We start from the raw sequence: 16007 nt of genomic DNA on the forward strand, positions 1-16007 counted from the left end.
TAGTAATCACACTATTTGATCTCGAGACTTAACAAAGATCAGTCTAATCGTCTAGGTAATTAATGGCGTTATCTATTCTGCTCAGCGACTACTGAAAGTGTAAATTCAAATTTAGGGTTCAGACCTTGACAAGTCCCATTTCGTCAACATAATTAGGATTTCCCAAGCAGAAAAAAATTAAGTAAAAACTAGTGAGACATTCTCAGAAAGTGCTGAGTGCAATTGATAGTTCTGGCACGGTACCGTAGAATTGCGAAAGTAATGGGCCCCGTAACTTTCGGAATGGGGCCGCTACTTTTGGGTAGCCGTTACTTGCGGGTAGCCGTAACTTGCGGATGGTTAAAAAACGTTTGTACGGTAAAAGTCGTTTCAGACAAAGTGGATACGTAACGCAAGAAATTAAAAGTCCTGTTTATGTATGTTTCTAACTACCCACATAATCACAGCGGACTGTATGAACAAAAAAAGGCCCTAAATGTTGGTAATATAGGCCGAAAGTGTAACACACAATTATGATCGCAATATATCGCAGTTGAACTGATTACGCTACAATACATCATTTGACTCTGCTGCTAGACAAATATAGCTTATAAATCATAGTTTAAGAAAATTAACGTTACTTTCGGGGAACCGTTATTTTCGGGGAAGGGGGGAAGGGTAGGAGGCAGTAGATGATATTTGTTGAACCGATCTGTGGGTGATTCTAAAAGATACGCAGCCACAGTAATGTTTCGGCACTGGTGCACTAAAAAAGGACAAGTGGCGCTACCTGAAAAAGAATTGCCGTTCTCTCTCACTTCACATGACATTTAAAAAACCGCATGGAAACATAGTGTATAACCTTCAATAACGATGCTAGAACGCATGCGTCTTACATGTTGGGTTCTACCATAAGGCAAACCACGCAACATTTGTGTGTGATCCCGTATGCAATGTAACCTCCACCTAATAAATAGAAGACACGTACGCTAAATAATCTGTGCATGCGTTTAGAGCATATTGGTTTTGTTCTAAAGAGAATAGTACCACAAGGAGAGCAAGGGGTTTCTCGAAACTAATATATAGCTTTGCGATGTTGACACCCAACTGGCGTAGATGAAACATGTTTTACGTAGAGTACAGAGGTGCCTTTCCCACCCCACCCCCACGCCTTCAGGCCCTAGTGCCATGTCGCCATAGTGCCTTAGTGCCTTAGTGCCAGGCAGCCCCCAGAACCATCTCAATAGTGCACTCTGCGCTAAAAAACAAGGTATATTTTATTCTGTTATGAAGTTACCCTTCTGAAATGTGTTTCTAACTGTTCTACTCATTAATGGACCAATTTGAACTGGGATTCCATTTCATGATGTCATCCTCTAAAACTACTCCATTACTTCGTCCAATCTATTTTGAGCTTCTCTCCATGATGATGTCATCATCCGGAAGGGGATTTACGTCACCCTACGGTAAAAAATGTCATCAAAGCCCAAACACCCCTCCACGCGATAATGGCACTATTCTATTTAAGGATTGTGAAGTCATCGTTATTGACATCATTCCCTGATGACCCACCCCTTCACCCGGCTGTCAAGTCCCTGTTCCCCTCCACTAATTTTCCTGTGCCAATCAAAATTAATTATATTCCATTTAAGGACAGTGTCTACTTAATACTAAGGTTTTCGTGCCAGGCTCCTTGCATACGGCTGGCATGCCTGAAATTTGAGTTGACCAATCAGGATTCAGCAGGCGGGAAAAACTGTACTGTTCTGATGTCAATGTAGGTTAACAGGAAAAACACTGAAATCAGGTAACTTTTCTCTCTGGAGATGGCATTAAAGATTCACGAAAAGGGATTTAAAATTCCCAAAACCATATCAGAATGTGAAAAGTGAAAAATATGAAACTTTTTCTGTCTCCAAGCTTCTATTTTGGCGCCAAAAATGGTCCCTGGCGTTGACTGCCATGAGAACTCGCTCGTAGTTCGTCGAGTGTCGCCAAGTAGGATAATAGTTGTCTTGTTTTGAACAAAATATGCTGTTCCTTGTCAAATTAAACCCGGAATTCTCAAGTTAACTATACCAAAGCAACGTTCTCATTGTCTTTATTTTTGTTCGCTACGAAGAAAAAGGTTATTTCATCTTGTCGTTTGGATAGGACAGCTCAGTTTTGACTGCCGCTCGTACTGCGTGCGCATCTGCCGTATGTAAGGTTGGGAACAGGCGGAAAAAGTAGATTTTTGCAAGGGCTGTTGGAATCCACAAAGAAAAATTGAGGTAGCCACGCACTTTTTTTTTTTTGAGAAAATTAACTTTGAATCTCAACTAAAATGCTGGCATCAGCATTTTTCTGAAAAAAAGAAGGAAATGAAAAATTTCGTGACAGATTTCCTTAGAATTTGCCTTTACACACGGAAAAGCAAACACATTTATAAAGTTCTTAAATCTACGTGGCAAATGGTAGCATAAAAACCATTTTTGCCATGCTTTCTAACAAAGTCGTTACAGCGGTGCTTTTAGCGTCTCTGACAGCCTTCCTCTGGTTCAGCTAAAATACAGTCTAACTACCTTTTGCTCACCACCAGAAACTAGCCAATTATTGAATAGGCTTGCCACTTCCGTTTCATTACATAAGATGTAGGGGTAACCATGCGATTTTTAAACTTGTTCATCTCTTTTTAAAACTTTCACGGTGCCCGTTACATTTTTTCCTGTCACCTCCCAAGTAAGTAAAACGTTTGGATCTCTCGCACTTGTTTTGCGCGCGCACTATGCCATCTGTAGGTACGTGTTTAAAGTTGGATTTCAGAAGGGATTTCAGCACAATTTTCGATGGGTTTTCAATGGGAAGCCGTAAACAGTTAGTGGCTTGCGATACGCTGCTATTCTAGTATTCCTGGTTTTAGTACACATTCATTAAACTTCACTTGGTCACAGTAGGAAATTTTTCCTTTCATTTTAGTCGTGACCTTGGTAGCGTAGTTGATTACGTCAATGTCAACCCAGCGCGCGTGTGGCGACAAACCATGCCTTTGTGATGCGCAGAACGAGTGCGCACTAACAAAAGTAGGCACCGTCCTTAAGGTGTCTCCTTAGGGTAATCATTTATGGCGTTGCGCGCGCGAGTGTTAGGTTTTGAATGCTGTTTTTGCATTCGCTTTCTCATCTAGTCCTTTCAAACTTATTACATGTAATAAGCAATGATTAAATAGTATTTTGCCATCATCTCTGTTAAAATCTGGGGATTTAGTCTTGAATTATAAATACCCAAACAAATGTGTTTTTTACTGTTTTTATGGTTTTATTTGTGATTTTCATGAATTTCCTTCGGTGAAATCTTCCAACATTTTTACATCACATCGCTTTCAATGGGATACGAATTTTAAACACGAAAAAAGTAGGGTTTGTAAAGGCAGTTTTTTTCGATATTTTCAAATTCACGTCTTTTACCGCTGCAAAAAAAATCTGGTCTTATAGATTTCCCTGAAAAACGAGCTCCGACCAAAGTAAAATATTTACTACCAATCTGCCAAATTTAACGGAATTTCACCGAAGGAAACACGAGAAAATTCACTGCCAGTTTTGCTTTTTTGTGCTCGTGTTGACGTTATAAAATACCGAAAAACACTGGCTTTTTCCTTTGAGCGCACGCAGTTTACCTCCTCAGCGCCCGTGCGATCGTAAAACTATAGGGAGCCACCCTTAAGGTGGCTTCCTATAGTTTTACCATCGCACGCGCGCTTAGGACGAAAGCTCAAGTAATCTGCGCGCGCTCGAAGGAAAACGTCACTGTTTTTCGATTTTTATTACGTCAACATGAGCACAACAAGCAGAACTGACAGTGAATTTTCTCGCGTTTCCTTCGGTGAAATTCCGTAAAACTTGGCAGATTGGTAGTAAATGTTTTACTTTAGTCGCGGCTTGTTTTTCAGGGAAATCTATAAGACCAGTTTTCTCGCAGTGGTAAAAGACGTAAATTTGCAAAATCGAAAAGCCTGCCTTTACAAACCCTACTTTTTTCGTCTTCAAAATTCGTATCCCGCAGGAAGCGATATGCTGTGAAAATTTGGAAAGATTTCACTGAAGGAAATTCAAGAAAATCGCAAGTAAAGCCATAAAAAAAAGACGTATTTGTTTGGGCATTTATAATTCAAGACTAAAACCAATAATTTTAACAGAGATAATAGTAAAACACTATTTAATCATTGCTTATTACATGTAATTAGTTTGAGAGGACCGGGTGTAAAAACGAATGCAAAAACCGGCATTCAAAACATAACCCTTGCGCGCGCAACGCTCTACATTTTTGGCAAATGAAATAAATACTTCAGAGGTAGACATAACGGGCCCAACAGTAGTGTCCAAAATTATGTTTCCTTTAAAGGAAAAAAAAAATGCAGGATATTTGAAGACATTTTTTCTGGGACGTAGATGAATGAATAATCAAAGAAAATCAAACTCTGTGTGATATAACACGCTGCATTGAAAAACAATCGACCTTATTTGTTGCACACGGAGATTACCAAGAGTCACCTAAATAACCGTATTTGTCAGCGTTGTGGCGTGAAAACAAGCACGGTGACCCCCTCTTTTTACTACGTTTTTAATGTCTCCTTTTCCTGTAATAACATACCAAGTTTCATCGGAAATCTATGGCAGGTTCTTTTACTAGGGAATCACCTTAAGTACAGGTTCATTAATCTTGATTTGGTCACAGTAGGAAAATTTTGCTTTCATTTTAGTCGTGTACTTGGTAGCGTAGTTGATTGCATTAATGTCAAAGCAGCGCGCACGTGGCGCTTAAACCGTGCCTTCCGTGATGCGCAGAACGTGTGCGCACTAACAAAAGTAGGCACCGTCCTTAAAAAGGTATAACCAGTCTGTATAAACAACCTGTGGTTGATTTTTTTTATTCAAATACTTTCTTGCATAAAGTACTGTACTTTTGCTTAAAAAAGGAAGTTATAAGTCATTTGAAGAAGTATTAACTCCAAACATTTATTAATTATATTGACTAAACATACCCATGCACATTTATGCTCTGCGGATTTGGGATTCTATTGTATGGTATTCTTCAACGTTCTCAAAATAACTCCGTTCTTCAATACTCTGAATCCACCAATTCTTGCCTTTTATTCCACTACTTTTTCTACCTTAATCCAATTCGTCTGTGAGCTGCCTTACAAGAGCCTTAATGACTCATCCGGCTTGTTTTTTTTTTTTCAACGTTTCGTCTTTCGTCTTTTTAGCTGGAGGTGGGGCGCCTTCGAGAAATCGTTACATTTTTTTTTTTTTTTTTTTTTTTTTCACGTTTTTGACATTTGCTGCAGGACTGCACCTTTGGTCAAAATATTGGTCAAGTATTTGGTCAAAATATTGAGTTTTTGGGCAAGCCCAAAATAAATGTGCAAGTTTCTCTGTTTCTCTTTCGCAGAGAGTGCATTTCACGCTATCGACGAGACCAATTTTTTTCGAGAAGTTGTTTGTTGATATTCTTCTATGAAGAAATTTAAAATTGAAAGTTATAAGTTTTGTGCTCTTTGTACATTGAAAAGCCATTTGGTAAACCTCTTTCCAGTTGAGCTCTTGTTTTGTTGTGAGAGTGACGTCTTCCTGCCACTTTTGTTGACTTCGGTTGGGTTGTTCACTTTTTCCTGATACAAGTTTCTTATATACTAGTCTACTAGGTTTTTTGCTTTTTAAAAATTTTGACAAGAAACTTTCATGTTTCATAGAGGTTCTGATGTTATGGGGTATATATCTTTGAAGAAGTTTTATTGAAGAAATGATTCAGAGAAAGGTTAAAGGTCGGGCTGTCTATTCCCAACTCTTATTAGTGAATTATACCATAAGGGCGATGACCGAAAGTGATAATCTGATACAATCTTTTTTTCATAATTGACTTCTGACCAGATTTCAAAAATTTCTTTGAAAAAATGATCTGATACTTTATTAATGTTACGACTGTCTTTTATGTTTAAATTTCCAGTTAGTGTTACTTCACCTCCATATTTTTCAAGTTCTGAGTCAAAAAATCTTTTCCAGCTTCCATTGTTTTCCTTATCTAGATACTTCTTTATCCATGTGGCTTTGAGAGATCTATTAAAGGAGGTTATATCACTCATTTTAAGTCCCCCTTCTGAGTAATCATTAATCATTACCTTTCTTTTTATTTTGTCGCCTTTGTCATTCCATAAGAAGTTGTAAAACATTACATTTATCTCCTTTATTGCTGTATGATTTGTTTGCAGAGGAGAAAAAATATATACCAGCTGTGAAGCTATGAGGCTTTTTAAAACAGTAATTTTACCTAAAAGGCCAAGTCTGCGAAGTTTCCAGGATCACAATGTTCTGGTTACTTTTCAAAGTGGTACAAGTATTGAAATTATGTTTTTTTTTTTACAACACACAGGTACTGATGAAGAGCTTCATGTGACCGTCTGTACTGTGTATCTTGAATCAAGATGGAGGATGCTGTCCCTTCACCCCTGGCCAGCTCTGTAGAGAAGAGAAATAGAGCCAAGCTGATCAGACTTCTTATTGAAGGCGGAGCAATGGCTCTCAGGGAGATTTTTGATAGGATTTTTGATAGGATTTATCCCCTGACAAATCTAAGGGATAAACTCAAAGCAAACTATGACATTCTGCGTAACCTCCTCAGCGGAAAGGTGTTATCTCGACATCGGTGGAATCTACTGTTTGCACCTGGTGAAGCTGGACCAGACTCCAAAACATTTGATATTTCTCTACTATTCCTCCTTCTGACCAATACATGTAAACTATCCCCTCCCCCATCAGGTTGGCACACTAAGCCAGTCCCAAGTGACACTTCCCTAGAGGCAAACCTTGCTCGTGTTAAATATTTCCATGATATGTTGCTTGGTCATGTGTCTACCAGTGGTGTCGAGACACCAACTTTCAATGCTTTGTGGCAGAAAATTACTGCTGTTCTTTTGGCCCTTGGGTTGAATCCAGTAGAAATTTACAGGTTAGAGGCTGAGCGTTGGGGGAAGGAAGATTATTATGATGTGGAGCATGACTGGGCCGATTTTGTGTCATCGACTGAGATGACTGCTTCTGCACCTTCCCCCTTGGCCAGCTCTGTAGAGAAGACAAATGAAGCCAAGCTGAGCATACTTGTTATTGATGGTGGAACAATGGCTCTTAGGGAGATTTTCGATAGGATTCTTTCCCCGCAATATCTATCGTATAAACTCTATGCAAACTATCACACTCTGAAAAACCTCTTTAGGAGGAACGTTATATCTAAACATCAGTGGGATCTACTCTTCCCACCTGGTGGAACCACACCAGATTCCAAAACATTTGATATTACCCTTCTGTTCTTTCTTCTGACTAAGTTTTGTGGACTACGCCCTCCCTCCTCAGATTGGCACAATATGCCAGACCCAATGGACACTTCCCAAGGGGCAAACCTTGTTCGCGTTAAGTTTTTCCGCAATACGTTGTATGGTCATGCGTCTCCCAGTGGTGTTGATACACCAACTTTCAATGCTTTGTGGCAGGAAATTAGTGCTGTTCTTGTTGCTCTTGGGTTGGATCAGGCAGAAATTGATAGGTTAAAGGCAGAGCGTTGGGGGAAGGAAGATTACCGTGATGTGGAGCACGACATGGTAGTTAGTGTAACTTCCACTGACATGGCTGCTGCAGCACCTTCACCCCTGGCCATCTCTGAAGAGAAGACAAATGGCGCCAAGCTTAGGAGACTTCTTATTGACGGCGGAACAACGGTTCTAAGGAATGTCTTTGATAGATATCATCCTCCTGCAAACCTGGCTGCTGGTCTTTATTTAAACTATGCTACTCTGGACAGTCTTTTGCAGAGAGAAGTTTTACGTAAACCGCGGTGGGATCTACTGTTCCCACCTGGTGGAGCTACCCCAGATTCCAAAACATTTGATATCTACCTACTATTCCACCTTTTGACCAACATATGCCGACTATCCCCTCCTCCATCAGGTTGGCACAATATGCCAGACCCAATGGACACTTCCCTTAAAGCAAACCTTGTTCGCGTTAAGTTTTTCCGCAATAAGTTGTATGCTCATGTGCCTACCACTGGTGTTGATACACCAACTTTCAATGCTTTGTGGCAGGAAGTTAGTGCTGTTCTTGTTGCTCTGGGATTGAATCAGGTAGAAATTGATAGGCTAAAGGCCGAGCGTTGGGGGAACGAAGATTACCGTAGTGTACAACATGACTTGGCTGATAGTCCAGAGGATATCAAGACACAGCTGAGAATCCACACCCATCCATATCGTGCTAAGAGTGTTACGAGTGTTCGTCAGACCCAACTAGAAGTCCGTGAAACACTTCAGGATAGAAAGTTAAAAGTGGATGAAGTTCTCCACGCCAAAACCAAGACACAGTCAAAACTGCAAGAGCTGCATCAGACTCAGACCAAAACGCAGCAAGTTATTCAAGGAGAAATGAAGACCCAAGAAGAGCTCGACAAGTTAGAGTTCATACGGGACACTGACTATCATGTAGCACGATACCAACAAGGCACTCATGAGTGGGTGTTTAACGAAGCTGAAAATTGGTTAGACGACAGAAGCTTGGCCGAGTTTGGATATGGTAAATATCCAATCGGACCTTCTTGGTAACGCTTCGGCGACATTTCAGGCCCGTTAGGTCTCGCCATGGGTATTTTAATAATAATAATAATAATAATAATAATAATAATAATAATAATAATAATAATAATAATAATAATAATAATAACTATTTAAGTGTCAGGGTAGGTATTTAGCTTACAGAAGCTAATTGGGGACACTACTACGTTACAATGTATTGAGATTTAAAATATACAATTAAGAATACGAATTAAAATTAATTGGGTACACAAGGAATAAGTAAGAATTAATAATTATAAATAATATAAAAACTGTTTCTGAAATTACAAATACAGTATAATACAAGAGAGAAATAAAAATTGATATTTAAGTGAGTAGTTCAAGAATTAAGAATTGCATATTAGGCAGTTTGAACACGCATCCTCGATTAGAGCACTGAGGTCTTTGTTTCTAATACTTTGACTACGTTTCACCAAAACACAAACTACGGCTCAACCAAACTCGCCTGATATGCCGCCGAAGCTTATATGAACCAAAAAGGTTCGATTAAATATAATATTCTCGCTGCTTGTTTTAGTAGTGGACCTTGGTTGAATGATATTCTCTTTCACTTCAAATGTATCCCTAAGTCCCTCTCGCTTGGAGAAATTCTATGCATGTATATGTACTCTGTTTGTTTTGGTTATGTCTCCCGGTTTTTTTTGTTTGTTTGTTTGTTTTTTTTATTTATTTAAAATGCATCATTTAGGCCCTAACTCTTAATGAACGTGTCGTCAAACGTATTTGGGCCGAAAACAGTTAAATATTTGATTCGCCTTTTGTTGATTAATTAAATTAGCTGAAGAGCTGTCTGACAAGGACGATGATAATTCTGAGAAAGACGTCGATGACCACGACAATGGCAGCGATAATTATGATGATGACAGAACTGATGGTATCAAAGATATCACGAAGCAGTTACTACAGTTTGGAATTAAAGAGCAAGAAATGGAGGAGCCAGAGAATCCGTATGAACAAGAACCAGACAAAATAAAGATACACGAGTGAGTGGCTTCCAAAAAAAATTGTTCTAAAACTTAAGTTAGTCTTTGTGTAGTTTGAAGGTGACAATTTCCCCCTCCCCCACTCCCTTATTAGGGTTATGTTTGAAATCTTGTTATTAGCATTGATTTATATCTGATTTATTACAATCTTAAGTATCCGAAGTAGTGCGCGTTTTGCCGTTTTCATGCAACCTCGACATGTGTATTCCCTTTCAGGAGAACAGTAACTGGTGAAGTCCCCAATTGGGATTTCAAAACCCTTACAACTACTCTAGCTGCAGCGTTTTTTTGTTTTTTTTTTCACAAACATTACTTACAATGTGCTATACTACTTATATACATCACTTACAACACGTGACATTGCCTTCTTACAATACGGTAAGATACATTATTCACTTCCAATACGCTGTACTGCTTACTTACAAGCATCACTTAGTTTACAGCAATAGTTTACAGCACGATGCATAAAATTGGGATAAACTCCAATATATTATTTAAGCCTTGCAAATTGAAAGTGTGGCTATGTACTATGTGCATTAATTCATGAAACTAGATCACTCCTTTAAAAAGGTATTATATTTGTTTGACATAAGTACCTTATGACGTTCAATTTCTATTTTGTCATTTACAAGATTTATGTAAAGCCTGGTTTTCACTAGCGACGCAAGTACAAGCGCAAACACAATAATTCTTATTTCACCGTGAAGACGGCCTTGACGAAGGCATAAGAACAAGCACAAGCACAAGAATCAGATTTTTTCCTTTTTCTTGTGCTTGCACTTATGCTTGCGTTTGCTCTGCAACAAGTGAAAACGAAATAGCGCTCAGCTATAACACAAACACAAAGATATTTACCACACGTGGTATGTTTGGCCAGTGAAAACACTGGATCCAGATTACTTCGCGCCTAAACAGTTTTCTAAAATGCCGGAAGGTTCGGGTAATTTTGCTTGTGCTTGTGTTGTAATGAATTTCGTTTTCATTTGGGTCATCTCTATTGCTTGTGTTTGTGCTTGCGCTTGTGCTTGCGTCGCTAGTGAAAACCAGGCTTAATCTGCGAACTGAAATCATGGATAATAGAGGAGACTGGTTTGGAAACTATAGGTCACGTGTAGTGTATTGAGCACACTAATTGGCTAAGGGTATATTTCAAGATGGTGAAACCTAGTGGAAATTTGTGACGGAGAAGATGGCGTGAAAATAGCGTAAGTATATGAAAATTCACTATTATTTTTCCTCGAGTTTTTGTGTTTTTGGTTGGTTGCAACACATTGTTAAATAATTAACTGCCTTGTTTTCTTTTTTTGCCCGAATGAACCCGCCCAAGCCACACATGGATGACTAAGGTAACAGTGTGATGTTATGGCTATAATTCATTTGTTCTCAGTACGCCGAAATTTACTTCTTGTAAATTTTGAGGCGTGTTGACGTATTTGGGTCGAACATGCATGATGATTCAAACATGCATACTAATGCGGATAGTTGGACAATGTCTGTACCACAAGCCAACAGATTGCTCTCATAAGATAAATGTAAAGAAACTTTGCTTCTCTGTAGGCAATTCAAGGAATTTAAAAGCAGATGTGCCAAAGTTCTTCAAGAGATGATAATTAAGAATAGAACATATAATAAATTAGAAATTGTGATACTTAAAACCGAAAAAAAAAAAAACAAATAAATAAAATAATTAAAAAACTGACTAGTTATTTTATTGTGCTCTTATTTGTAAATTGTGACAATAAATATACATAATTTGACTGTATGTCTATAATTTGTTGCAGAATTATCAGGATGGGCAAGATTTGCAGAAGAAGAAAAAAAATACAGGTAAATAAATAATGGCAACTGAACTGAGTGGAGTGCAATTTGGTCTGAAATCATACCAAATCATAAGTATGATTTTAGACCAAAATTGCACAACACGAAGTTCAATTGCCACCATATTAGATCCATTTTGAAATCGCACAATTTTATCGCCTTAAAGTTCAGATTTTGGTGTATCGTTCCAGTAGCCGGTTTTTCAATAGCCGAAGAGGAAATGCCTTTACATCATTTAGTATGCAAAACGATGTCATGTGACGAAAACTCATTCAAGCATAACAAAGGACAAGCAGTTCTTAAGTCAGAACGAAAACAGTGTACTCCATGCATAAAAGTACAATTCTCGTCGCCTGAATCAATGATGGAAGGTCGTCCTTTCCTCTGTGGTTGAGGCTGAGACTTCTAGTTGTCTTTCGAAAAGGAATTTGAAGGTGTAGCCGGTGTAATTCTGCGATGGATTTCTTTTGGGTTGTGAAACTCCTTCGAGTGCACGATGTCCACTGGATAGTTTTTCTCTTTTAAGTACTCGTTCAATGGGACTCTGCATGATTTTAGGGGATTCCAGCTCTTTATCTTCTCCGTTTCTTTTTGTGACCTCGGCTAAGGACTCAGGACCTTGTCAAGTTCTTGCGGCGCTGTTTGTTTCAAGATATATCAAGATGGCGGGACTGGCACCAGCTTCGTAAGACGTTCATTCATTCACTGTTTTGACTTTGTTTATTTACAGCGACAGAGTTGAGTTCTTGTGTTGCATCGTTGGAAACTGCCGGAAACCTGCAAACATCTATCTTTTTAAGGTAGCTCTGAATTTGTTGTTGTGGGGTTTTCGTTTATTTATGTTTTACTGGACTCAGAAAATATACGGATTTTGAACAGATGTTGAAGAAAAAATCGCCAAAATATTCGTCAAAATGCACACTGAAAGTTTGAAACTTCCATCAAAGTAGGTCTTCAACCTGAAGGAGCTCATAATCGTTATTCAGAAACTGTAATTAATTTAATTCGTCAATTTTTTTGGAAAAACAACAACAACAACAAAAGTTTGGCAAATATAGTAGTTGCAAAATTCTCCGCACAGTGACTTTTTGCCTTTCCTTTTGCTAAAATTTTATTGATTACTTTAAACTAACCTTGAAATCTGATTCCTTGTTTTTTTTTTTACTGTCCCATTCTCATTGGCTGAGAAAAAGATGCGATTTGGAGCAAAAAATAGTGCACTTCGTGAATAAATCGCACCATTAAGAACCGATCAGATTGCAAGGATAACCAGTGATTTCAAAATGGATTTAATGAAGCAAACAAAGCAGTTCCTTCTGACAGGATTTCTTCAACCCAGTCTACTGTTCCTTTAAAGTATCAGTTCTCTCTTCGTGATGTCCCCCCAGCAGTTCTTAACCAGCTGTCCATCACCAATTTCTCAACTGTATTCAGTGTTTTTAACAAGGATAACATTTTGAAAAGCAAATGGACCCTCACTGAACATTCTGATTTGTTTATGATGCTTTGCACTTTTACTCCTGGAGTGACACCACCTGTACCTGAAAAGTCGGTCATGATAAATCTGGACTTCATATATAAAGTTTTTGCATGCAACATCAATGTTACGAATCTGAAAGACATTTCAAATGAAGTCAATAGCACTGAGCAATTTGTCAAACTCCTGGACTATGTAGATCAACACATTGTTTGCCCTGGTATAGTGTTCAATGAAAAACTGGAACAATTTGCCATGTCAGGAGGACGGAATGGAATCTTCAAGGACAAAAAGGGGAAAATCAGAGGAAAACTTAATGAAAGCGACACATGTATAAGACCTCTCGACTGCTTTGGTATAGTTCGGAAAAGCAACAGCATTTGTGAGTCTGGCCAGGTGTTCAGAAAAACCCTTCTAACAATGCTTTCTAACCAGAATGCTAAGAAGCAATCTCAATCTGTGACAAGTGTCAACAGCCACTGCCCATGGAAATATTTAAGTACTGAGGAGGCAGAACTATGTGTGAAAAACTCACGGGAGGAGAGACAAAAGATGACAAGAGAAATAAGTCACTTGAAACAAAATTTCCGAAAGGTGTTTTACTGCTAAATCCTTTTAGGCTAGCAAGTAGTTTTATAGTTTTTTGAGGCCACATTGACGGTAAAATGATAATATCATCTCTTATTTCAGCTGCCATATCTGATCACGTCAGTTTCGTGTGAACATTTCTAAATATCTGCCCATTACTTTGAGAACGCTTTGAAATTATTAGATAAGATAATGATGTTGAGATGACAGTCACAGGCCTGGAGTTTCAGGCAAAAAACCTCGGGGCCAGCTGGCCCTACGCTTTCAGATTTAGTTGCCAGCACAAGTATTTCAGTGGAAAGTGTGAAAAGTTGGTTGCCTGTGAAAAAAATCTGGTCATATTGGCGACCAGAATTGATGAAAAAACAGAATTGATGAACTTGAAAAGTCATTGTCATCTGAGGTAAGCTCTACTGTTCCAGACGAAGCCACCCATATGTTTGTCTTTATGGCAGTTAGCCTTTTCTCAAATTAGAAAATGCCTGTGGCATTTTTCCCAACCACCACCATTAAGTCCTAAGCGTTTTTTAATATGTTTTGGAAGTGTATTGAGGAATTAGAACAAAGGGATTTTAAGGTTTTGACTAGCACATGTGATGGTGCTTCTCACACCGTAGATTTCACCGCTTTCATTGCAGGTGCATGAAGGGACACTTATTCTTAAAACTGAAAATGTAGATGCTAGGGAAACAAGGCCCATCCACTTCATTTGTGATCCTGTTCATTTACTTAAAACCACTCGTAACTACTGGGGAAACAGCTTCTGGAGGAGCAAAACAAGAAAGCTTAGAAACAACGATATGTGGATAACTTGGCTACAACTGCTTGATGCATTTGAGAATGATACAAATGAGTCCAATGCATCTGGCCTGCGCTTGTTACATAAATTAACTGCTGACCATTTGCTTCTAAACCCATACTTACAAATGCGAGTGTACCTAGCAGCACAGGTCTTCAGTAACATAGTTACGAATGCCATCACAATACAAGGTAAGAGAGGTACTGAGGAGACTGCAAAGTTTGTTACAAACATGAATGAATTTTTTGAATGCCTAAATGCAAACAGAGTGTTCACTTAATTTGAGTTTCAGAGTGTGTATCGAAGTCCATTTGATAGGGTAATAGTTTGGTTAGAGGATGAGTTTTTAAAGTACTCTCAGGATTGGAAAAACTGGGCCATGAACCAAACAGATGTTCCTCTACAGGAGCGAAAACAGCATTTCTTAAGTGACCAGACTTGGGAGGGGCTACAGATTTGTGTGAAATCTTTTGTAGAAGTAGTCAGGTTCTCTCTTTCCATCTTGGAGGTGGATTATGTTCTTGCAACAAAAATCAGCCAAGATCCACTTGAAAAATTCTTTAGTAAGTTAAGGCAAAAATGGGGAACATGTGGAACTTTCACTTACAATGAGTTTAGTCAGAGCTATGCAAGCACGTTATTTGTCCAGACACATGCTATGAAAACTGTGCGAAGAATCAAAAGAACGGGTGGTGATTTGCCTCCACTGGAACCAAATTTGCAATTAGCAAAAGTTCATAGGATACAGTAAAGATGGTTGGTATATATATTTCGAGGTACATATTTGTACATCTTTTACAGAAATTTATATTTTTTACAAAGAGTACAATGTATTTTTGAATAGAACAATTTACAATACTTTCAATGCTTTTAAAGCATTCAGTTTGTTTCAAGTTAAGAACTATATAAGCATGGTCTTTCATATTTGTATTTACATTACTCTTTCATTAAGGAGCATTACACATTCTTGTAATTGATACAGTCGTTTATATCGTCAAATTAAAAAACAGTGTACTTTATGGTGTTGTATGGTTTGAATTTTTGCTTTTAATTGTTCCTTAGACAAGCTACAGGAATATTTTTGAGTGAGCTTCTGAGACCACATGGTAACACGGTTTACTATGCAACCATTAAAAGGAATGCCATCTAGAGTTTGTTGCAACAGTAAGACATATAGACCAACCTGAAATATAGAGACCTACAGTATGACTCAGACAACTAGCAAAAAAAAAAAACTAAACATTACCATATCAAGATTGAGCATTGTGCCATGGGTCCACTGGCCAACTGGTCCACTAGGTAGGTAGACTGAATACAAACAAACCTACTTTCTACACCATTGAAAAAAGGAAAAATATCAACTACATGTTTGGGATATTGTCTGATTGTTGAACACCAAATAATCAGAACTAACAAAATGAGAAATGAATGGCAGGCATGAGAATTCATATTGAAATCTTGGGAGTGAAAAGTGTTCCGGGGAGGTACTCCCAAAAATTTAGGATAGGTGTGTGCTGCAAAGGGTCTTAATTAAACCCTGACCTTATTTATGGAAGAAACAAATGAAAACTGATACCCTGTTTAAGGCCGAAACACAGGTAACTAAAAATAAGAATGCTGTGAACGTGTCAACTATATTATTTTTGTTTCTGTAACATTGGAAGTTATTAAAGTACCAAGCATAAAATTTGTTTTTCGTTTAGCTGGGCA

General features: G+C 38.3%; 2 protein-coding genes and 1 pseudogene across 4 annotated transcripts in view; all 3 read left to right on the forward strand.

Moving 5' to 3' along the window:
- Positions 1-16007, forward strand: part of LOC110043868 (uncharacterized) — a 54911-nt gene that overhangs the window by 8707 nt on the left and 30197 nt on the right. For all 3 annotated transcript variants that reach the window (XR_016210157.1, XM_089299044.1, XM_089299045.1), the window contains 2 exons: positions 6388-8573; positions 9411-9615. Coding sequence is in view for 2 of the 3 variants with exons in the window: in XM_089299044.1 (XP_089155170.1) it covers positions 6440-8573; positions 9411-9615 (2339 nt within the window). In the remaining variant the exon portion in view is untranslated. The remainder of the gene's footprint in view (positions 1-6387; positions 8574-9410; positions 9616-16007) is intronic.
- On the forward strand, positions 12710-15537 carry LOC149105049 (uncharacterized; the record flags this gene model as incomplete). Its single annotated transcript, XM_089299062.1, has 1 exon — positions 12710-15537. A coding segment is annotated over one exon (810 nt), but the record flags the coding sequence as incomplete, so codon positions are not given.
- On the forward strand, positions 13702-15537 carry LOC149105050 (uncharacterized; annotated as a pseudogene).

The sequence above is a fragment of the Orbicella faveolata genome, unplaced genomic scaffold, assembly GCF_042242905.1.
Source record: "Orbicella faveolata isolate gen_17 unplaced genomic scaffold, um_ofav_v1 contig_34, whole genome shotgun sequence".
Taxonomy (NCBI): Eukaryota; Metazoa; Cnidaria; class Anthozoa; order Scleractinia; family Merulinidae; genus Orbicella; species Orbicella faveolata.